General features: G+C 47.2%; 8 protein-coding genes across 8 annotated transcripts; 4 read left to right on the top strand and 4 right to left on the bottom strand.

Annotated features, from left to right (window-relative positions):
* Window positions 1–437: 437 nt before the first annotated feature.
* NEUTE1DRAFT_108564 (uncharacterized protein) lies at window positions 438–1298 on the top strand (the record flags this gene model as incomplete). Its single annotated transcript, XM_009850989.1, has 2 exons — window positions 438–806; window positions 1017–1298. 2 exons carry the CDS (start codon window positions 438–440, stop codon window positions 1296–1298), a joined length of 651 nt encoding a protein of 216 aa, XP_009849291.1.
* A 463-nt stretch (window positions 1299–1761) lies between these two features.
* On the bottom strand, window positions 1762–3181 carry NEUTE1DRAFT_59944 (mus-8; the record flags this gene model as incomplete). The annotated part of the gene is made up of 4 exons (XM_009850988.1): window positions 1762–2443; window positions 2517–2741; window positions 2825–2889; window positions 2981–3181. 4 exons carry the CDS (start codon window positions 3020–3022, stop codon window positions 2320–2322), a joined length of 456 nt encoding a protein of 151 aa, XP_009849290.1.
* A 1416-nt stretch (window positions 3182–4597) lies between these two features.
* NEUTE1DRAFT_78625 (acetyl-CoA acetyltransferase) lies at window positions 4598–6164 on the top strand (the record flags this gene model as incomplete). Its single annotated transcript, XM_009850987.1, has 2 exons — window positions 4598–4747; window positions 4809–6164. The coding sequence occupies 2 exons, from the start codon at window positions 4598–4600 to the stop codon at window positions 5949–5951; spliced, it is 1293 nt and encodes a 430-aa protein (XP_009849289.1).
* Window positions 6165–6690: 526 nt separating this feature from the next.
* NEUTE1DRAFT_120887 (uncharacterized protein) lies at window positions 6691–8539 on the top strand (the record flags this gene model as incomplete). Its single annotated transcript, XM_009850986.1, has 2 exons — window positions 6691–7258; window positions 7472–8539. 2 exons carry the CDS (start codon window positions 6691–6693, stop codon window positions 8380–8382), a joined length of 1479 nt encoding a protein of 492 aa, XP_009849288.1.
* A 1308-nt stretch (window positions 8540–9847) lies between these two features.
* NEUTE1DRAFT_120886 (uncharacterized protein) lies at window positions 9848–11531 on the bottom strand (the record flags this gene model as incomplete). The annotated part of the gene is made up of 3 exons (XM_009850985.1): window positions 9848–10831; window positions 10886–11115; window positions 11172–11531. The coding sequence occupies 3 exons, from the start codon at window positions 11529–11531 to the stop codon at window positions 9994–9996; spliced, it is 1428 nt and encodes a 475-aa protein (XP_009849287.1).
* Window positions 11532–13534: 2003 nt separating this feature from the next.
* NEUTE1DRAFT_78616 (uncharacterized protein) lies at window positions 13535–14809 on the bottom strand (the record flags this gene model as incomplete). The annotated part of the gene is made up of 1 exon (XM_009850984.1): window positions 13535–14809. One exon carries the CDS (start codon window positions 14807–14809, stop codon window positions 13535–13537), a length of 1275 nt encoding a protein of 424 aa, XP_009849286.1.
* Window positions 14810–16225: 1416 nt separating this feature from the next.
* NEUTE1DRAFT_99184 (uncharacterized protein) lies at window positions 16226–17273 on the bottom strand (the record flags this gene model as incomplete). Its single annotated transcript, XM_009850983.1, has 2 exons — window positions 16226–17127; window positions 17267–17273. 2 exons carry the CDS (start codon window positions 17271–17273, stop codon window positions 16226–16228), a joined length of 909 nt encoding a protein of 302 aa, XP_009849285.1.
* A 5141-nt stretch (window positions 17274–22414) lies between these two features.
* NEUTE1DRAFT_39505 (uncharacterized protein) lies at window positions 22415–22573 on the top strand (the record flags this gene model as incomplete). The annotated part of the gene is made up of 1 exon (XM_009850494.1): window positions 22415–22573. A coding segment is annotated over one exon (159 nt), but the record flags the coding sequence as incomplete, so codon positions are not given.
* Window positions 22574–23192: the final 619 nt, after the last annotated feature.

The following is a 23192-nucleotide window of genomic DNA, read 5'->3' as shown; positions in this document are numbered from 1 at the left end:
TCTCGGTCAGTCGGGGTCCAGGTGTCTCTCCGAGTTGGATCCGGATATCACAAAAGGTGACGAGTTCCGGTTAGGCGCGTGTTCTCGTCGTCGTTTCCCTCCTCCGCGGTCCGTCGTGAGCGGTGGTTGTGGTGTGGTGCAGTTGCGGTGCGGTTCGCGGCTGCGGGTGCGGTGTGAAGAAAGGCAAAAGGTGAAGGTGGGCTTCAATGTGACACACTACTCGCCCGCCGAGGCACGTTGGCGTTTCGTTAGGTAACTGAACCCCTTTGGGCCGCAGCGATGGAAGAAGACAGCAAACCTTAAAAGCTACCTATGCAGAGCAAAGCAAAGCAAACCTTGAGGGCTAGGCGAAAAGGCGAACGTGTGCAGAATGTGCAAAAAGGGGCTGAAAGGGGTAACCGCAGCTACTGTCGCCGCCGCCGTATGTTCTCGTCGAGATGGAAGGGCAGGAAGGGGTACTCATCACACGTGTGGTCGGTACCCAAGGCAATCCATTCAAGGGTCTAGAAGAAACCGAACAAATGTCGAAACGCGATGAAGATAGTGGGGTCTTGTCGGTCAGTGCAGAGTCGCAGCCTGAGACGCAGTCTGAACGGTGCGCAGCCAAGGGCGGGAGGGGTCCTGAAAGCGAACCGCTGCCAGTCGTCGCCAGTGGACGACTCCCCTCGGTTGTGCCTGCTGCCCCTGTCCCTTTACCTAACAACCGGGGCGGGACGGCACTCGGGGCGGCTGGTGCTGCGAGGCGGACTGCGAGACCAGTACCTTTACTTCCACTTACCTACCTACCTCTGCCTCTACCTCCGAGTGTAAGTACCTGCCTGAAGATTGAATGCCCGTTCGGCCAATACTCTCGGGTGCCATGGAGGAGATATCTTCATCAATTGTAGAAATATTTCAAAGCTTCAAACAGGATTGGGGGAGGCTCAGCCTGAGGGTACCTACCTCTAGTGTACATATGGAAAACCCCAATCTGAAACCCATTCCCTAGAGGTAATTTGATCGCACGTTTCTAGCAGACCCAAGTGGCACAAGCATACAAGCCAGTATTCTTGGAGATGCCCGCCCCCTTTCCTGCTGTTCAAGTTGCCTATGGCCATTTCTTTGCTCTTTTGGGTGCCTTGAAATCAATTTTCAAGATACCTCTCTACGTCGTCAATTCGAGCTTTCAAGAGGCTGCCGCTGTAGAGGTACCTAGCCAAGTTCAGCTACCCACAATATATGACAACCTCACCCCTCATGCAGATCATACGCAAAGCGTCAGTCCTAACAACATGAAATCGTACCTATGCAAGATATGAGAAGTATTCCAAGAGGGCCTTGTAGAGCTACCTAGGTAAGTCGGACCAGGACGTACCGTAAAGACTTGAGAACCTTGTTTCCAGGTTGCAGGGTTAAAAGTGTTCGGAATTCACGTACACTGTATGCTCTCTGACGGCCAAAAGCATCTGACAGCTCTTTAACCCTGCGTTTTCTGCACAAGCCTGGAAAACGAGCTTCCCAAGTATTTACGATGGAGGTAGTCAGCCTGTCTTTCACTCTCGCAGGGACCCTTGCATTTAAGGAATGCCTGTTAACGTGAGCATGTATCAAGCAACGCCGCAATTCGAAATGTGCACGCTAGACTTGACTCTCAGCCTTAGGTATAGATGATATAAATCATGTGGATGTAAGGCACCAAGCAGGGTCATGTACACTTTTGTCAAAGAAACAGAGAAAAGCTGAGAAATGCAAGACTCTCTGGAAACTCGTACATCTAAGCCGGCCGACATAACATGGTGAGCTTTTTGCAATAAAAGACACTATGCCATCTCTTCATCTCTAAGACAAAGGAAAAGAACGCTATCTAGGGCTTTTTGGGGTGAGTTGAGGTATCCAGGGACTGCCCCCGCCAGATATGCTTGTGTTGGTATGATACGAGCGCCTAAACTCCAAACCCGACAACCGCCCTAAAGAGTGAGAAAAACCAAGCACTCCCGCTTTCTCCATTGCAGACAAGCAGGCTGACTCTCAGCCATCAATAGGCGAGAGATGCGGATATTTGAAATACAACAAAAACGCCCCGAAAGAACGACGCCTCCCAAATGCAATGTAATATCACGACATCCGTTCCACCCTCACGCCCTAAAAGGCCAAACCGCCGGGTATCCTCGAATGTGGATCATCTCGCAACTCGTCGTCGGTCGACAACTGACTGTTGATATAGCCAAGAGATCTGTATCGAACAGCCCAGTGAGCAATATTAACACCGACTTGCAGCACCCAGATCAATCATTGGCTTTTTGCCATCGAGGGCCCCGAGATGATGAGTGTCGTCACTATTCAATCCTCCCAGCTCTTCTCAACAGTTTCCCGGACCCTCTTGTGGTATTCTTTGCGGTTGTCCTTGTATAGGTTGGAGGCTTCGACGTTTGCAGGCGATCCTGTGTTCGGGTCATTGAGCAGACTAGTCAAGACAGTTTGGTCAGCATAATAACACAACGCAAAATGAACGTCAACAAGATATTATGCAGTCGTACCTCTGAATACTGGTAAGAACAGCCGCGACGTCGTACGTAGGACTCCAGCGGTTCTGGAGGATATCGAGACAGAGTTCGCCAGTGGCGTAAACATTAGGGTGGAACATCTCGCTGATGAACTTGACCGAAGGAGGCTTATTGGGATACTGCTCCTCAAAGTGCATCACCAGGCGGAAGGTGCCATCTTCGAAGGGCGTATCGGCGGGTCCGATGATCACGGCGTTCCTATATGGAGACTCATGTCAGTCATTGCCGTGCCGGGGGTCGACCGCCCATAACGACACCGCAGCAAAGACCGTTCTCCTTACCATGTCATAACATTGTCGGGTACGGGAGAGGCGGAAACACCAGCGGGAGGATCGGTTTGCATGCGCTGTCGAGGAACATGGTGAGTATATTGTGCTCATGGCGGCCAAATCATCAAGCGGTGTGAACCCAACGGGGTGGCTCATGATGTCTCGCACCTTGAAGTCTCGCATGAGCCGGCGGCGGGCAGCGGTTGACATTTTGGCTTTGGTGATGGGGGATGAAGTCGGCCCAGGAGAGAAAGCTACAAGGTTGATGGAGTACGTAGGATCGATGTGATACTTTTGTCCAAAGTCGAGATGGGTTTCGTGGTTGGAATAGCGAAGAGACAATCAACGAACTGTTTTGTAGGGGCGGAGATGAATGACGGAAACCAGCAGAGCCAACAAGTGAACGCGCATTAACGACCGCTATCTTATCATACCCAACTGATTGCCCGGAGGGGGCGTCACAAAGAAGCTAGGAGAACGCGCGCCGAGGGCAGGGGGCAATGAACAGTGACTGCCCCGGTTGGCAATTGCCGCCGGATTGTTAGGTAAATAGCACTTTTCTGATTCTCAGCCAATTACACTTGGGTATGAAGCGACTGGTGGCTCGTGCGCGAGGTGACGGCCAGCTGATGGACTGGGACCACAGTCACACACCTTCTATCACGCCACCGCCAAATGGTTGTCCAGCCAAACGTCTAAATCGCACTGACAAATGAATCCCAAGAAAACATCAGAAATTGTGGCATGACAGCCAATTGTTCGGGTTGAATCAGTGATTTGATCAAGCTGTCTCCTGTGGCATCCCCCGGCAGCTGCCCGAAAACACTTCAACGCCGCAATAGGATCGTTGCTTGGAACCAACGCAACATCTCAAGTCGCGTTGCGAAGCTCGGCTTTTGTTCCTGCGTGTAAAGTGGTTCGCTTCTGCCCAATATCCAAAGACGCGCGCGGGATGGCAATTGCAGGGACAAGCGCGACTGGGATAGATCATAAGTGATGCGAAACGACTTTTGAGCGTGCAGTGCCCTGGCCTTTTGATCCCTGATTTTATGCGGGCAGTATCCGGTACAGCTATGATGTCGGCGCTGGCAACAGGAGGCTACGGAAAAGAGTGAATGAACTGTTTGGAGAGCGTCCACCCCCGAATCGATCCGTTTCCCCTCCGCTACGGCTTCAACTCTAGCTCCATCTGATGTTTCTCCATCCGCCCGTGGGTACGGCACTCATGGGCTCATGACCCAAGCAGGGCATTCTTCGGTTGTACACTAGTGGATGAGGAGCTTCCCCTGTCTGTCAGCGGCAGGCTCCACGGGAAACCCCGGATACCAAGCTTCTGTGTCCCTTGCGCCCGTTGGGGTCCCCGCGGAGGAACCACGGTGGCGGCCACTGTTTGGCGCTCAATTGGCGGGGTGAAGCATCGCTTTTGTGTGAATCCTCTCCACACATATACCGTCACAAGCCGACAGGTGCCATCATGGCATCTGACAAGTTCCGAGGAAAAGAAAGCGGGAAGGAGAGGAAGAGACCAGTTATCGCCTCCCCAGCTAGTAGTTTTATTAATCATTCCTCAACAATAGAAGAAAGTCTTCCCTGTGATTCTGTCCCTACTCCCAATTATTTCCTGCTCCTGTTTTTGTGTTGCCTCTCCTGTTGCTGTGCTGTTGTTCATTCCCCGTTCGGCCATCTTCCTTTCTTCCTTCTCGCCAGATTCCCCTCCGACATCTGCGCTGTGCAGTACCGCCCCTACGTCCTGTAACTCATCGTTACCAGCTTCCGACACTCAAAATGGTTCTTAGCCACGCCAGGACAGCCGCTGGCTCGGCTTCGCGCACTTCCCGTGTCGCTTGCGCTCGTCTTTTTTCCACCCAGTCTGCTCTCCGTCAGCAGATTCAGGATGCCTACATTCTCAGTGGTGTGAGGACACCAACGGCCAAGGTAAAGCGCTCCGTAAAAACAGCCATTTCCACAACACAGCGCTTGTGCTAACATCTGCCAGTTCAATGGCTCTTACACCACCGTTCCTGCTCCCAAGCTCGGTGCCGTTGTCATCAAGGAGGCCGTCAAGAGGTCGGGTATCCCCGTTGAGAAGATCACCGATGTCTACATGGGCAACGTCCTCCAGGGGTCTGTTGGCCAGGCACCTGCGCGCCAGGCCGCTATCTTTGCTGGCCTTTCCCCCAACGTAGAGGCCATCACCATCAACAAGGTGTGCGCTTCCGGTCTCAAAGCGGTTGTGTTCGCGGCGCAAAACATCCAGCTTGGCCTAGCGGAGGCCCAGGTCGCTGGTGGTATGGAGAACATGACAAGGGCGCCGTACTACGTTCCACGCGCTAGCGGCATGCCCCCCTTCGGTCACATTAAGATGGAGGATGGCATTATCAAGGATGGGCTGACCGACGTCTACAACGAGTTCCACATGGGCAACTGCGCCGAGAACACTGCCAAAAAGTTCCAGATCTCTCGCGAACAGCAGGACGAGTATGCCATCCAGTCGTACAAGCGCGCCCAGGAGGCTTGGGCTTCCGGGAAGTTTGCTGAGGAAGTTGTCCCGGTCACCGTTCCGGGAAAGAAGGGTGACAAGATCATCGAGGTGGATGAAGGCTACAACGACATCAAGCTGGACAAGGTTTCTACCCTCAAGCCTGCCTTCGTCCGTGATGGCACCGGTACCGTGACGGCTGCCAACGCCTCTACCCTCAACGATGGCGCCAGTGCTTTGGTTCTCGGCAACAAGTCGCTCGCGCAAGAGTTCGGCAAGGGCTCAAGGGTCCTTGCCCGTATTGTCAGTTCAGCTGATGCCGCTATGGACCCCATCGACTTCCCTATTGCGCCCTCTAAAGCGGTTGAGCTTGCCCTTAAGCGTGCCGGCATTAGCAAGGACCAGGTTGCCATTTGGGAGTTTAACGAGGCCTTCGCCGCGGTCATCAAGGCCAACGAGAAGATTCTGGGTCTCGAAGGCGCTGTGGTGAATCCTCTTGGTGGCGCCATTGCCCTTGGCCACCCCTTGGGTAGCTCTGGATCCCGCATTCTCGTTACCTTGCTTCATCAGCTCCAGCCTGGCCAGTACGGTGTAGCTGCTATTTGCAATGGTGGAGGTGCGGCCACTGCGATGGTCGTCCAGAGGATCGAGTCGGTCTAAACGGGAACATTGTGGAGTTGCGGATGGGTATTTGATGAATTCTTGTATAAGGATGAAGATTTGCAAAGCTTTGGAGTTGGTTGGGCTTTCTTTCATGTACAAATGGTATGATGCGCTGCCAGAAGCAGGGCCAGTCTGCACATAGTTACAGCTGCATCTTGTTGGGTAAAAGCGACAGAATATATTTGAAGAAGTAAGGAAACTGCAGTGCCATGTTGTGAGCTTGATGATCTGGGTGATGATGTAAATCCACAACTGAGCATAAAGGTGAACAAATTCAATGAACTCGTGCAACAAAGATCCCAGGGTATTCACAGTTATAGCTTTCGGGTTAGGGTTTCAGCGTTTGGTCAGAAGACGAACGCGCATTGAAATCAATGCAGCACAGTGCAAACACACTCACCTTAACTTCACCTTTGAGATCGCGCAGCTTCACCGAAACGGTCTGCACCTTTGTCTTCAGCAAATCAAACATCGAGCAAGAACTACAACAAGTTATTTATTGCATCATTCGGCATTGTTACTTCAGCGCTAGCTTTTCCGCGACTCAAGTATCAACATATCAGGTTACGACAATACATTACGACGCACCCCGCCATTCATCCTTCTACAAGATCACACTGACTTTCGCTCTTGGTGTGTGCCCTGGCGCGGCCGGGCCACGACCTTGGAGGAGGAAGCTGGGTTGAAAGACAACCCGACCGGTCACGAGCGCGTCATCTAGAAAAATACCACAGCTATGAGCCTCATCGCGGAATTTCTGACCAGCATCCGCGGGTTCGTACAAACTCAAAATGGTGACGAGCTCCGCAACTGGCTGCTCGTCGAGCCGAATGTTGCCGCACATTATTATGAGCTTGGGCAACAACTGAGGTCAACTTGTCCCCCTAATTCTGACAATATCGAGAAGCTTGTTGAGAAGCATCTGCCAGAAGAAGATGACGTTCCAGAAGGACGAGGCTCGGCGTGGCCTGGCTTCAATTCGTTCATGGAGGAGTATTTGAAGTACTGGCGCGATGTAGACTTCAACGACATCGTCAAACTTTATGGCCGGCTCAGCGACCTGCTCATATCATGTGCAAATGCACTTGCTAATCCAACATATGGCATCATGCTTCTACAAACCAGCATGTCTCTCTCAGAGGCGCTCTCCAAGTTGGTGATGAGCATTACAAAGGAACCTCATCTTATGGCCCAGATTCAGGGCGATATGACTGGCGATGAAGCTGGCGAGAAGAAATCGATCGTCGAGCTTGCCGCAGATATCATTCAAAAGATCTTTACATCGTGTCTCACAGATCGATCAAGTACTCGCTGGTCGCCTCCAAAGGGGAAGAAGATTGCCGTATATCTGTTTGCAAACTTGACACTGAAATTGCTGTTTGCTGTAAGTCGTCCCATTGCTCGTCCTTCTTGTAAGACGATTCCAGAAAGAAATACTCATGAACATACCCTCCTGCAGTGCGACAAGTCAAGACTCGCCGTCCAAATGTTCACCAACCTCTCTACAAGCGGACCAGCACTCTCCCTATACCCGGCATCACAACGCGTAACCTTTCTCTACTATCTTGGCCGCTTCAACTTCGACCACGGCCATTACATGCGTGCCCACTGGTGCTTTGAAGAGGCCTACCGGCAATGCCATCCGCAATTCCTCAAGCATCGCCGACAGATTCTGATCTATTGGGTTCCCTCGAACCTTCTCTTGGGACGTTTTCCCTCACAGATGCTTCTCTCGCGGCCCGAGGCCGCCGGCTTCGGCGACATCTTCATACCAATTTGCGCCGCCATACGGACCGGCAATTTCGTCGCCTTCCATCAGGCCCTCAACGCCAGCAGAGACTGGCTCTGGGACCGTGGCCTCTACCTCACTCTTCTCTACCGTCTCAAACCGCTCGTCTGGCGCTCCTTTACGCGCAAGACGTTCCTGCTTACATGGGAAGGCGCCACCGGAAACGATCCTAACATGATGACCAACCGCGCCCCCGCCCTCTCCCTCGCCGACCTTGTGGTCACCGCCACCTATGTTCAGAAGCTCCTCGAGGGCTACGTCCCCGTTGCCGCTGGCTCCTCCGCTCTCACTCTCGCCCCTCCCCCAGGCGGACAGCCGAAGCGGCTGATGCCGTCGGAGGGCCTGATCTTTGGAAACAAGCAACCGGATCTCGACAGCATGGAGTCGATCGTCGCGGGCTTGGTCTACGCGGGCCTACTTAATGGGTTCATTGCTCGCCAACAAAAGAAGTTCGCGGTCGAGGGCGCCAAGCGCAAGGGCGGAAACGCGGTGGCGGCCGGTTGGCCGTGCCCGTATGAGAGTATCATGGACCGGTTCAAGGAGGACTACGAGGATGAGCTGGCGGCGGCGGATGCGGGTGAGACGAACGAGCCACCTGGTGAATTTGAAGATGTACCGGGGTGGGTGAAAATGGGTTGATGATGGGGTGTAAGAGGGAAGGTCCTTTAACATGAATAGGGAGGGACGATTATTGCTCTATCATTTCTCTTTTGCTTCTTCCTTTGCAATCCTGCTATAGAAAAGCCGACATGACGCTAGACCGTATCAGTAAGGTTGAAGCATCACATTTGTCCCATGGACTTTCATAGGCCATACATATGTAATATGATGTTTTTCAACTCGACACTATCCATAACCATGAATGACAAGTCGGCTTTGGCTCAGATTGAAAGGTCTGGACATTGTGGAAATGTGAATTGATACGAAGACGATTGTTATTTTTAGTGTGAGCTCGTATCAATTACTTGATGAAGGGGCCCAGAGCCAACGTGGAGCGAGGAGCAGACAACCTTGTCGACTAGTACGAACGTGTATGACAGTACCCGCCAAGGACAAGTCACCAAGTCATACCCGCCTTGTGTTATAAATGTTTCAAGTGGTGTCGGTTGAAGATTTCTTTCTTGCAGTGCCTTTTCTTCGTGTCCATACTACTCTCCTCCCTCTCCTTTTTCTTTAATGTTAACCTTTTCCCCCCCCTCCCAAGCTCCGAATCCAGGCGAGAACAGTCACCTCGTCGTCATCTTCGGCATCGCTCTTTCGTTTCAATCCAAGCTCCAATCTTCAGTAAACCGCCATTATCACCATCTGGTGTATGATTTTTGTCAAGATTTGGGATTTAAATATTTCGTCGTCACGAACATCGTCTGCTCTTTCATTCAGCGTCACATCTCGAATAATATCCAATGCCCAACCCAGTCCTCCCGAGCACATCGGAAATCGAAACCCTTGGTCTACCAGACTTTCCCAAATGCCTTCGGCCACGGAACCTCATCACTTTTCATGTACTCTTCCTTCTCCCTTTATCACGTTTCGACATCCATCATATAATCAAACCGTGGCCTCCCACCTCACACTTTCCAGCCGCATCCAATTTCCTCCTCACGTGTTGATGACAAACAACACTCAAGGGTCATTTTTTTCAAAGAAAGAAAAACATATCCAAGAAGAAGAAGATATCGCCAAAAAAATCGCCGCACCCAACGCGCAGACCAGAATAACCAATAGCTTTAATGGGGGTATATCGCCGAACAGAAAAAAAAAAGATATCCTCGTAACAAACATCAAGACCGAAATCAAGTCGTCGAATAATAAAATATGTCGCTTGCAGCAGCAAGAACGACTGGTGCAGGGAAGAAGGGCGCAAGATGGCAGCAGCCTTTAGCGCGCCGATGGGGCTGCAGAAATAACAATAGACACTAGGTACTAAGCGTATGTATGGGGTGTGTTTTCAAAGAGTATGTGGTTTTTTTTTGTCGGGTTCCAGGTTTTGACGAGTGGGCTTTTTGCTGACTGGGCGGATGTGGTCGTTTTGGAGAAGTATATCATGTCAGGTCATTGCTATTCGTCGCCGTTTTCCGAAAAGCGAAGAAACGAAGCAAAAGTCAGGTACAATTCGACCGGATGTACCTCGTGTATCGACCGCGGAATATGGTGAAGAAGGTATTTCAACGTCTGATACAAAGAAAGCAAAAATCAGCCTCCTGGCAAACACCAGGGACTAAGTTTCGAAAACCGCGTGGAGACAGCAGTTTAAAGAAGAGTTGCAGCTGCGACAATGGCGACAACCAAACCTGCAATGGCAGCGCCACCTTCTTGAGCTGCACCGTCGTTCTTCTTCGATGTGGTTGAGACAGGTGCGGGCTTTTCGGTTTCCGTCAGTACCGGTGCTTCCGTTGTCTCGGAGGCTTCGCTGGTAGGCGTGGAATCGGTGCCGGTCTCCTTGAAGACACCACCCCAGAGCGCGGGCTTCGAGGCCGATGGTGTCTCAGAGGACAAAACAGAAGACTCTTCCGTGCTGGTTACAGAGGATACTGGAGCTGATGATATGCGAACCGAAGAAGAAGAAGAAGTGGTGGGAGGAAGAGTTGATGTGGTAGTGGGCGTCTCCATGGTGCTGGTAGTCTTGGGCGGCGGGGGCGCCTCTTTGGTTGAGGTAGTCTTGGGAGGGTCAGGCTTTCTGGTGGTCGAGGTCTTGGGCTCATCATCGCTGGAACCATCGATGTTGAACACTACAATGTTGGCAGTCTGCCCTTTGGGAACAGTGACAACGCAGAACTGAGCACCGCCGACACCCTTGGTGGAAACTGGGCTTTCCAAGCCCCCAACACCGTGCTTGGAGGGATCGATGGAGCACGGCAAACCATTGCAACCTCCAGCGGGACACTCAATCTTGACGCCAAAGCTAGGCTTCGTCTTCTTCCAGTCGCAGTCCATGTAAATGGGATTCCAGGCAATCTTCAGATATGTCTCGCCCGCGGAAACGGTGTTTGCTCCAGCAACATAGGGACTCCAGTTTCCGATGGGCTTGCCTGGGCTGCCCCAAATGCAACCCTCGGCAGAAGAGACGCCAGGCGCGTTGATATAGTAACTGAGACAGTCAGCTTCAAGAGTCACAAGCACCATCATCTGTGGGTATGCTTACTGCGCAGCGGTTGAGTCCCAATAAGAGGGTCCAGGCACAGCGATCTTGGACTGACCCTGGATGTCGGTGGGAATAATCATGGCTTCGTTACCAGGCAAGACAGTTTGGCAAAAGGACACAACCTTTCCAGCCTTGTTAACTACCTGAACAGCACCGGTTCCATCCACGCAGTATGGCTTGTCGTCGAAGGCCTTCTCAGGCGTTCCTTTGTTGCAATATAGACCGCCGTTCTTGATTATGCATCAGCGCTCCGAATCTCATAATGTTGAGATATGTATCAACTCACCATTGACTGGGGATAGACGTAGGTCGAGTTTGGTTCCCATTGTGCCATAACCTTTCCAGGAACACACGCATACGGGCACCATTTTCCGTCTTCGCATGGCTCATCGGGGCTCATGGCGAAACCATTGTTCATGCCTCCCGGGACATAGACAAGGTCGGGGTGGTCGGGCAATGAGCATTGGCTTTTTCTCTTTTGCAGCTGAGGCATCTCGAAGCTCTCAATGGTGTCCTCAACACGACTTTGTCTCCTCGTGGGACGTTCATGGAGATGGCGATGACCCCCATGACCGGCAGAGACAGGTTGAGCACTGAAGAATAATGAGGCCGCGCCAAGGGCGGTCTGGAATGTGGAGAGCTTCATGTTGGCGGTAGGGGTTGGTTGTGTCCTCAATATCCAATGGTCGTGGAGCTCAGCACGTCAGGATATGAACTCTGATACAAGGTCGGCTGTCGTTCAACTGATATCCAGCCCTGACACTTTCTCTATTCAAAATTTAAGCGGGTGTTCATAGGACATAAAATCGTAATAGGTCGGGTCGGAACGATCGTAAGAAGATTTGAGGGACATCAGAAGCCGAGGCGTGTCGAGCTTCGGAGGGGCCAAGGTCAACGAGTGTGAGGCTCCAACCAAGGTCCGTGGAGGGAAGAAAGATGGAGAGGGCGACAGAAAGAGAGGAGAGAAGGCTTGTCCCGGGGTTTGGTGCACGAGGGGGGGAAAGGCCAGGCTTAAACCCCAGACGGGGGGAATGGGATGGGATTGGGATGGGTTGACGAGGAGCCGAGCATGTCGTAGTCCATGTCGTGCCCCATGTCCTGGCGTTTTTCACTCAAGGTATCTCCCCGGGGCGGGCCAGCAACAGGAAGCTGTGTGGAAGGGGAAGACAAGCTACCTGCAGGTCGCGATAGACTCAGGGGGTGTGACCAATCAGCGAGTCTACCGCTTTGGGGTCCCTGGGCGCCTCATCTCGGCACTGGGTGGGCTGCTGGGCTTGAGGTGGCATCGGTGGGTGATGTCCCATTGTAACGGGTTCATGCCAGGAACACCTCTTTTGCGACCAATAAACAGGGGGTGTTGGACATTGCGCCGCTAACCCCAGAGCGGCCGATGAAATGAGGACTTTTACAGCGATTCCATTCACGGCCATTGGGGAATGAGATGTGACTGCCGACCAGTGAATGCTTGCTCTTTTGGACGGGCGTGGCATTCCTTTTCCAGGATGTGTACACCTCGCTTGTTGTTGTCGTCCACCCTTTGGGGTTGGGACCTTTTCCCCAAATCTCCACGGCGATCCCCACGGTAAGCGATGACGGGAGGTCAAAGAGCAAAAGGAGGCCCACTGGAACAGGGCCCGGGCCTGGAACTCCTACCTCAGAGAGTCAGAGGTAATTTGGCCGATTTGGGGACTGCAGGTAACCAGGGAATGGCCAGTACTGACGACTGAATACCGGGCAACATGTCAAGTCTGAAGCTGATTTACATCTGGCGACTCGGGGTCGTTGGCGACGGTGCGCAGTCGGACGGCTCTCAGTACAAGTGTCCGGGTACACCGTTAGGAAGCACTGTTTATAGGGATTGCTGGCGCCGTCGGCCTGTCAGAGTATGACAATTTGCAGGAAACCCGGGAATGGAACGACAGGTAAGAAGTGTGCAACGGTAACGCAGTGTGTAGCGCCACGGGCGGGAGGTGTGTAGAAGTGGTGAAGATGATGATGTTTGAGGGCATTTATGTGATGGGAAGGTGGGAACAGGAAATACGTGACTTGTCGGATAGGTTCATCGGAACTTACCGCTTCTTGCCCGCCTGCTCACAGTGAGTAGCATTTGATGCGGAACATTCCACTTTGTTTGCCTGCCGGAACCACCTGAATCTGACAGCAGCGGCTGCCAAAGGTACAGAAAGGCGTCTGCAGATCACCGCCTCAGAAGGAAGCTGTCAAGGTCCAGAGAAGGGTGAGATGTCAGGGGAACTGGCGGTGTCCAACCCTAACCCCCATCTATCACAGACTTTTTTTTTTTTTTTTTTATCTCGGCAGCTGCCCCAGGCAACCATCAGAATCTGTACTTACCTCTAGGAGATTCCTTGACACACCAACCAGACACCATTCACACGTGTCAATTCATCTTCGCCTGTTGCGAGCATCACTATCCAGAGATTCGAAGAGCAGACGAAATGTTGAAAGGTTCAAATGTCCATTAAAAATAACTATTATCGGGATATGACTAGGTAGGTACCGGGTATCCTCGCGTGCACTCTCATCCCCCATGTCATTAAATCCTCCACCACCTCACCAATTTTCTGGTTCCCAACTCCTCATTCAACTACATTCCTGCAATCATGAATCCGTTTCTTCACACCCACTTATTTAAACGCGGTGACCGCCGCCGAGGGAGTTGAGGACGGGCACGCCGCCCTTGACGCTATCGAGGAGCCCGCCGACAGAGTTGACGAGATCACCCCCAAGAGGAGCGCCGTTGATGGAGGGAAGGCCGGCAGGATCGCGCGCAATCTTCTTAGTGGCGTCATTGACGATCTTCTCGACCTGTTTGACGACATCGCCCCCGACAGGAGCGCCGTTGATGGTGGGGAGGTTGGCAAGACGGCGCGCAATCTTTCCAGCGGTGTTATCGACGATCTTGCCGACCTGGTTGACGACATCGCCCCCGAGAGGAGCGTCGTTGAGGGAGGGGAGACCGGCAAGACCGCGCGCGATGTTCTTGGCGCTATCGTTGACCTTTTCGGCGGCGGCGTCAACCAGGGAAGGGACGGAAGGGACAGAAGGGACAGAGGAACCCTCGGGCACGGTGGCCTTGGCGTCATCAATGATCTTGCCGGCGGCCTCAGCGGGGGCGGAGACGGCGGCAGGAACAGCGGAACCCTGGGGCACGGCGGCCTTGGCGTCATCAACGATCTTGCCGGCGGCTTCACCGACGGAGTCGGCGGTAGGGACGGAACCACCCTCGGGGATGACGGCCTTGGCGTCATCAATGATCTTGCCGGCGGCCTCAACGGGACCGGAGGCGGCGGCAGGGACGGAGGAACCCTGAGGCACAGCGGCCTTGGCGTCATCAACGATCTTGCCGGCGGCTTCAGCGGGAACGGAGGGGACAGAGGCACCCTCGGGCGTGACGGCCTTGGCGGCATCGTCGACCTTGCCGGCGACCTCAGCCGTGGTAGGGATGGTGGGGATGGAAGGGGCGGAAGGCGCGGAGGGCGCCTCGGGCGCGGCCTTCTCGCCATCGTTGACCTTGTCGGCGGCCTCGGCCGGAGCGGCGGCGGCATTAGCAGGGGTGGCGGCGCCAGCGGGGACACTAGCAGCGGGGACGCCAGGGGCAGCGTCGGCAAAGTCGGCAAAGGGAGCAGCGAAATCGTCCTCGGCAGCAGGGGCGGCAGCGTCAGCGGGGGCGGCGGCGGCGTGAGCGGAAGTGGGAACCTCAGAAGCCCCATCAACCGGAGGAACGATGTCCTTCACCTGCTGCACATAGTGGCCCGCGACGGGAACGTTGCCAGAGACGTCATCGAGAGCAGCCTTGGCCTGCTGGACGGGCGAGAAACTGTTGGAGCGGGGAATGGCGGCCGCAAAGACGGTGGAGGCCGAGGCGGCGAGGAGGTAGGCGAAGAAAGAGGTGGTGGTCTTCATTTTGGATGGTGGTGGTGTTTGGTTGGTTGGGTGTTTAAAATGGTTATGTTAATAAGTAAGTAAGTTAGTGGCTGTTGAGTTGGTAATGAGTGTGATGAATGAGAAGCTTGTGTTGATGACGACCTAAGCTTGGAAACGGGAGGGAAAGGACGGGCTTATGTAGTTGTTCTTCTCGGTGGACTTGAAGTCAAGATCATCATTCTCCCAGGGTGGTGTGGAAAAACAAAGTCCGGACGCGCTTATTCCAAACCAGACCCAGCGAGTGTCCGGACCTTTTTCCACACCACCTGTCTCCTTCTGTTCGTCCTCCAAGGGTAATGGAACAGGAGATGTGGGTTGGATAGTGTCTCCATCCATCCATTCATCATCCGGGGAGGTGATGATGAGATGCCGACTGATACTCTGACCGCAAGAGCAGAAGATGCTGTGGCTCAACATCAGTATCGTTGAACTATTGACCTGGCGGAGTGGCTTGAGTTGCGTGGGTTTGGCGATTGTAGTGTAAGGCTGTATGCTATGTCGTTCACTTCGTTGAGCCACCTCCTGAACCCATGTTGCCAAGGAGCAAGCGGTGGCCGTTTGTTTTAGACATTGATCCCTATCAATGCGATGAAACCTATCAATCTACAGGGACGTCAAGAGGTTTTGCGAATCGTTCAGTCCATCCAGCGAAGATCTATGTTTCACACGGACAAAGGTGGGCAAACTAACAAAAAATAAGCTCAGTGATATATGGAACCTGATCGACATGCCAAGGACGTGACACTCTGGTACCCGGGAGCTGGCTCCGGACGGGGGGTGTGCATAGCCAGTAACAGTTTTGGTGAGGATTACGGCCATTTCTGTTAGTGACTTACACATCCCATTCACGGAGCCACCCATGTAGCAGTCCTATGCGGCTACGATCAGTTCTCCATAGAGACTGCGGGCCTCTTTGATTGGGTATCACACTACTTTCCTTTCCCATCAACTCCCCCATCCCCTTGAGATTAACGAGTGGAGATATTTGCGGAGGAAACACTCATATCGTTCATAAGTAAGTTGACATTGCAAGGCGTCTGAGTGACAACCCCCTACAGCTTCGTGGTCAATAACAAGCGAGCGAACCCCTTGAATCTAGCTTTGTGTCTTGAGTGCGTCGATAGTCCGGTGATGAGTTTGTGCAAATGTTGAACGATAGTGGTGGGAGGTATTCGGACATTAATTAATGTTGATCTGTCACAGGTGAAAACATGTTTCATCACTACGACTTCTGCATAGACAATCTGCACGTGGGTAAAGGTCCCCAAATTCAAGAAGAAGAGATGGGTGTATTGCATTCAACTGTCTATGGTCATGTTCCACTCCATCAACTATTCAACCACCCACGATATAAGCCCACCTTGTTCTCATTTCCCACTGCATTACCTCCCCAGCTCAAAGCTCAAACTTCTCCCCAACCAACTCCTCACTCAACCCCCAAAGCCGTTCCGCATCCTCCTCATCAAGCGCCCGAGGCGCCACAAGCTCCGGGTCCTTGGTAAACTGACAATCACTCAAAAACACGCCGTCCTCCCCCTCCTTCTCCAGCTCCGGATCCAGCGCCGCCCTCAGCGTAGTCGCACAACCCTGCTGCACCGTCTTCAACTGCATCTCTCCCTTCATCACCCTCTGCGTAATCTCCTCCATCAACTCATCGTTCATGTGCCGGAGCAAGGGGGTATAGATGCCGCCAGGGTGCAGGGCATACGACCTGATACCCGTCTTGGCGAGTAGCCGTTTGTTGAGCGCGACAGTGAAGAGCACGTTGGCCGTCTTAGCCTGCCCGTAGGCGTCCCAGGGTTTGTACTCCTCCGGACGCTTGGTGTAGCTGGGGTCGTCCCAGCGGATGCCGCCGAGGGTGTTTCCCAGGGAGGAAACGTTGATGATGCGGGTCTGGGGCTTGCCCGCACCGGCTGATGCTCTGAGCTTGGGTAAGATGTGCTTCGTCAGCACAAAGTGGCCGAGGTGGGCCGTGGCAAATTGCATCTCGAAACCGTCAACGGTGAGTTCGTAAGGGCAAGCCATGACGGCAGCGTTGTTGATGAGGACATCTATGTGGGTGATGGATGCGTCGTCGACGATTTTGCGAGCTGCTTCACGTACGCTGTTCAGCGAGCTAAGATCGGCAGCGATGAACTTGACGGCGATGGATGGGTTGACGGCGTGGATGGCGTCAATGGTGGGCTGGATCTTGCTGAGGGAGCGTCCGACGAGGATGAGCAGTGCTGGGTTGGCATGGGCAAGCGAGATGGCTGTCTCCGCGCCGAGGCCTCCCTCACTCGGGCCGGTGATAAGGACTAAATGTGAGGAACGTAGTGTTAGCAATTAAGCTCTAGCAAGAGCCAGCTGGGTTGAACCTGCATGTGCGTCCGGACACTTGGTCTCGAAGATGGCGTACCACCTCGAGGCCCTCCGTATCAAAACCAAAGTTGATGCCCGACATTATGCTGGACGGTTGATCTTGGTGATGGGTCGTTGGAAGAGAATTGGATCGTTGATGTCGAAGTTTGTCTGTCTATCGTAGTGAAGCCCGCTCCAACCATCCGGCCGAAGGAGCCATCTTATATCTCTGAACCATAGCCCGCAATTACAAATCGCCAAGGTTATTGCACAGGTCCACAACTTCAAATGTAGGCCAAAAGTGTGATAGTTGGTGCGGATGAGAGCCGATGTGTGCGGATGCGGTGCCGCGGCCGCTCCCGGTCCGCTCGGGTATTGTAGTGTACGGCACTCGATCATCCTGGGCTTAACTCCGCGAACATCCCGTTTCATACCCCTGTCCCTATCAGCATGAAGTGGGTCAGGTAGAGATGTGTCAGATAAGAGAGGTGACCAGGGTGGCCAGCCCAGACCTTACGTAAGCGGGCCACGCTAGCATTACCTCGATACTAGATTTTCTATATGAGGGATTTTCCTAAAAAACAGAGCTCTACACAATACACAGTCTATACCCTCTACTAAATTAATACCCCTATTTATACCTGTATTTTATAATTAAGAATCTTATACACAATAATTACCAGTTGAAGTAATCCGGGCAAATATGGTACAACAATTACCTACCAAAGTAAATAAAGTAATACAATATAATGTAATAATATCTACCTCTATCGATTTTAAGATTGCTAGTAAGGTTATCCTTAATAAATCCGAAGATTAGTATCTCTAGGAAAAGGGATTTAAAGATAAAGCTTTTAATAAGGAGTTCTAGTCTTTTATTAACCCGGATCTCGAGAAGCGAATCCCCTAGCCTACTACTCTTATTAAACTATTAGTTACTAACTTTCAAGAACCCCCTAAGGATAGTTAAATTTAATAATAGATCTTCAATACTACGGAGGTAGACGATGGCCCCCCGGCAATTAATACTTAGCTATCTTAAACTACCCGGTTATTATAAGGTTAGCCTGTAATGTGGTTATACTGCACGCCTCTAGTCTAGAGCTATTAACGGCTCTGGTCACGTGCAGTCCCACGTGTATATACGAGCACGGACTGGCCCAGACTGGGCTCTCGCCCATATAGCCAGCCCTCCACACACACTTCCCTTCTCCTCCCTCGTATAATAACACATATCCTACCTTACCCTTAACGGTGCCCTTTCGCCCTGTAATACCGGTCGACTATAGTCCTGGCCCGGACCCTAATATTTACTTAAGTTTTAACTCCCCCCGGTCCGCCTATAAAGGTCTCCTTTATTATTAAGCGCCTAAATTTTATATTTAAGTCTGACTTCCGTAATTATAAAGCGGCTTTAGCCGATTACTACTACGAAAAAAAGGATTAAATAGAAAAATATATTATTAAAAAGCTTTATTTAATTTACTTCCTAAAAACTGAGACTATTACCGTTTAATATAATAAATTCCGCGCATCAATTAATTATAACTCGGTTAAAGCCCGAGATAACGCCTATGCTAAATATTAAGAGAAGGTCTATTTTACCCATACCCTAAAGAGTTAGACTATTTAGTTTAAAGAATAGGAAGGGGTTATAACTATTAGTTAATACTATAACGTCGACGAATATATTAACCCTGAAAATTAGTATTAAAACTTTCTCTATGTAATAAATAAGTTCCCCGGTTCCTTATTTATTATTTAGGCTATAGTATATTACTAAATTAAAAATAATAAACTTTATACTTTTATAAATATAGCCTGGAAATTCAAGTAGGCAGTCTTTAAAATATTTTTATTAAATAAGGGTCGCTCCTAAGTTTATAAGGATAGTATATTCAGAACGGCAACTATATATACTGAATTTAGTAGGAACGCCTCTAGTAACCTTTAGAATAATAGAAGTAAAAAATTAGCCGGTAATTATTAAAATTGTTATAATTGTAATAAATAATCGAAGAAGGCTTACCCTACTTATAAATATATAAATTATAAATTTAAATATTATTAATATATTATTCTGGCGAGCCAACCGGAAAACTTTAGAAAAGATTAGTATATACGCAAACGAATTAATAAGAATTATTAAAAAGACCCTAAATTTATAAATAAAATCTAAAAAATTTTAAAAAATAATATTACTAAGAAGATTAATAAATCCTACTAAAATCATATTAATAACTTTTAATTCAACGGCCGGCGGGTTGGTAATATATACTACGAAGCGAGTTTCTTAGTACTAAAATTCTATAAAAATAAATTAAAGTACCTATTAAGGGACTTAATAATTCTTAATTTAAGTACAATAATCTATATTTTTAATAAAGTTAATTGGTTTAAAAGTTTCAAACTTACGAAAGAGAGAGACTATATTTAGGCGGGAAATAAATTTATTATAATCGAAGGATACGGTTCGGTTTACTTAGTACTAAGTAATAACGAGGGATTCCTTATTAATTTTAAATTTAATAATATTATATTTATACCTAGAATAGTATATAATTTAGTATATTTAAAAAGATTATTGGAAAAAGGACTATACTAGGATCAATTATTTAATTTAGGGTACCTTTGCTTCTGCTTAAATAATAACTATATTCACTATTTCTCTCTAAAATTCATTTAATTTATATTAAAATATATACCCCTCAAAATACGTACTAAATAATCTTCTTTTTATATATAATCTTGCTAATTTACTAATAAAATTACTAGGAAGCCTCAAGAGGGTAATACTTTATGTTAGTACCTTCGCTTTAATTACCCGGAATTAGAAACTTTAGCCTAATTAACGGATAAAGAGTATAGAGTATATTTAAAGGGCCCCGATTTTATTTACTACGATTCTTATACAGTAGCTAAAATAAAGTGCTAAATACGTAGAGAGGTCCGCGATGCGCCGGAAGGTTCTAATCTCTACTTCGCTATTAATTTCTTTAATTATCCCCTAATTAGAATCCTTAATAGAGGTATAATATTAAATTTAATAATCATCGTAAATTATTAATTTAAAAAGGTATAATTATATTACTTACTAGACTAGACAATAGACTCGATTATTATTTTACTAATATTATTATTTAATAGTTTTAAACTTTATTACTAAATCCGACTAAGGATAATCGAATATAATAATAAAATAACTATAAATAAACCCTGTATTACTACCTTCTTAATAAAGTGAGGTACGGTTCTCGAACCCTCGGCTCTATATATTTAAGTATAGAACGGCGGCGTTGAATGTTCGGGGGGTATAATTAGGAAAAAGTCGGTAGTAATAAAAGAGTTAGTAAATTTACTATAAGAGTTCTAGAGAGAAATAATAATAGCAGTAGTATATTTATTGAATATAATTTTAAAATAGGAGTTTAATTAGAAGTCCTTAGAAGAGCGCTTTATTATATATATAGTTAATTGTAATAGCGGTTAGTAAAAATTAGTATTACGATTGTCCTACTTTAAAGTCTATAGTTATAAAGCTTTCGTATTTATAGTCGATATTTTAGGCAGTTAGAAACGGATTTAGAAGCTCAAACGACGCGCTTAGGTAAGGTATTTAGTCGGTTACTAATTTAATAATATTTATTGTATTTGGAACCTATATATAAATTAGATAATTATAATAAAAAATATAGTTTTTAACGAGGATAAAGTCTTTATAAGTAAAGTTGAGAAATTTTATAATACCCTTAATATTTCCCTTAAAGAATTGGCCGTATAATTAAATAATATTTATTAATTAGAATTTAATATATATAATCTACTACCTATTAGAAGCGTTAAAGTAGAAGATAAAAAGACTAATCCGGTTATTAAATCCTTACCCGCCGCCGATAGTACTGCAACTTCCGAATTGACTAAATTTATATATATATAAGAGGAGGAATAAAAAGAGGGTATTAGAGCTCTAGTATTAGAATTAAGCCGTAAAACGATTAATAGAGTATAATAATAAATAAAGAAGAGGAAACGGGTTATTCTACTCCCCTAGAAAATTTAATATTATTCCTTATTAATAGTTTTAGTACGTTACGCTCCTAGTAAAACTGGTTAATGTATAATAAATACCTCTACTAGGTCGGGTCCTTCTTAATTACTTTAAATAAAATAAATATTAAGTTATATAATAGATAGCCTATTAATAAGGAAACTTTTAACTAATTAAGATATACGGCTATTAGTAAAAAGGGGGAAGGAAAGAAGTTCTCCGACGATTTGAAATTAATTAGAAATATTATAGATTGTTATAACGACTTTAATACTTTAGCTAATTTTTACCGACGAGAATTCCCTCCTCCCCCTTGGGTTTATAACGATTTTAATTATTATCCGTTTAATAATCTCTTCTATAAGGCTAAATAAAAGTATATAAAAAATTACAAAGAGAAGAAATTGTAGGCGTAGGTCGATAAGGATGAATAATATACTAATATAGCTATTAAATTATTTGGCTTAATATAAATATATATATATAAGTTTAATATAGAAGGGTATTACCTTAAGTATAAAGTTTATTTAATAGTTTGAAGAGATTAATAATTATATAATAACGTACGAGAAACGTATATTACTTCCTTTATAATCCGATTGTTTAGGATTATAATAGTAATTATAGCCTATTTTAATTTCGAATTTAAATAGTATAATGCGGTTAATACCTTTATTAACATAGTATTAGACGAGACTATCTATATAAAATTATTTCACAATTAGGACCGTAAGGGTAAAGTATTAAAGCTTCTATACGCTCTCTATAGGTTATAGCGCTTTCTACTATTCTAGTAGAAGGAATTTATTAAAATTTTTATAGAGGTTAGCCTTACCTCTATCCTTATAGAACTATATATATTAATTAAAGAGAGTATTATTATTCTCTTTTATATTAATAATAATATCCTTATTTATAAATTAGAATATTTATTATTTGTAGAGCGAGTAATTACTACTTTTAAGCAATACTATTAATTAATTAGCGGTTAAAATATTTAGTAATTTTTAAGTATTAAGGTTATTCGGGACTGCCTACGCTATTTACTTTAGTTATTATAGCGAGAGTATATCTTTAAAATAACTAAAGGAATTAAGTAGAGGAAGAAACCCTTTAATACCCTTATAATAGTTAAAGAGCTTATTTTTTAATTTTAATCCTCTATATAGTACGTAATTAAATTGTATTAATAGGCTATTAGCGTAGTTTTATACCTTACTATTATTATTAGACCCAATATTATTTTTACGCTATCCCGGCTAGCCCGTTTTCTAATTAATTCTAGACTAATTCATTATTCAATAATCGAGCGAGTGAAGGTATACCTTTGCAGTACTAATTATTATACCTTCTAATTAGGAGGAAGTAACGAATTTGAAATCTATATTAATATTTCCTTTACTAATAATATTAACAACCGAAGAAGTTTATAAGGATTCGCAATATAATTATTTAATAGTATAATCGATTAGTATATTAATAAGTAAAATACAATTACTATTTTAATAACTAAAGTAGAGTTATTATCCTTTACTTAAGGAATAAAGAAAGGTATATAAATTAAGAGGCTCTTTAACTCTTTTACCCTTCGATTCGGGATTGAGGTTATTCCCTTCAGTTGTAATAATAAATAGACGATACGCCTTATTACTAAAGAGAATTCTAAGCTCCAAACTAAGCTTAAGTATATTAATATTTATAATTATTAGCTTAGAGAAGGCCAATAACGCAGCCTTATTAATATATATTACGTACCTACTGGTAAAATAATTCCTGATAGATTTACTAAAGTGCTTAACGTATATAAATATTAGGAATTTATAAAATAATTCAATATAGTAAATATTAGAGAGAGATAAGGATAGAGAAGGGAGTTAGTAATAATAAAAGCGAACTATTTGATTATAGTCGATGAAGAGGATTGATTAGAGAGAGCGATTAAGGGATAAAAATTTGGGAGGGTATTATTATAAG

The sequence above is a fragment of the Neurospora tetrasperma genome, assembly GCF_000213175.1.
Source record: "Neurospora tetrasperma FGSC 2508 unplaced genomic scaffold NEUTE1scaffold_2, whole genome shotgun sequence".
NCBI lineage: Eukaryota > Fungi > Ascomycota > Sordariomycetes > Sordariales > Sordariaceae > Neurospora > Neurospora tetrasperma.
Note: the sequence above shows the minus strand (reverse complement) of the source record. Positions and strands in the feature narration are given on the sequence as shown.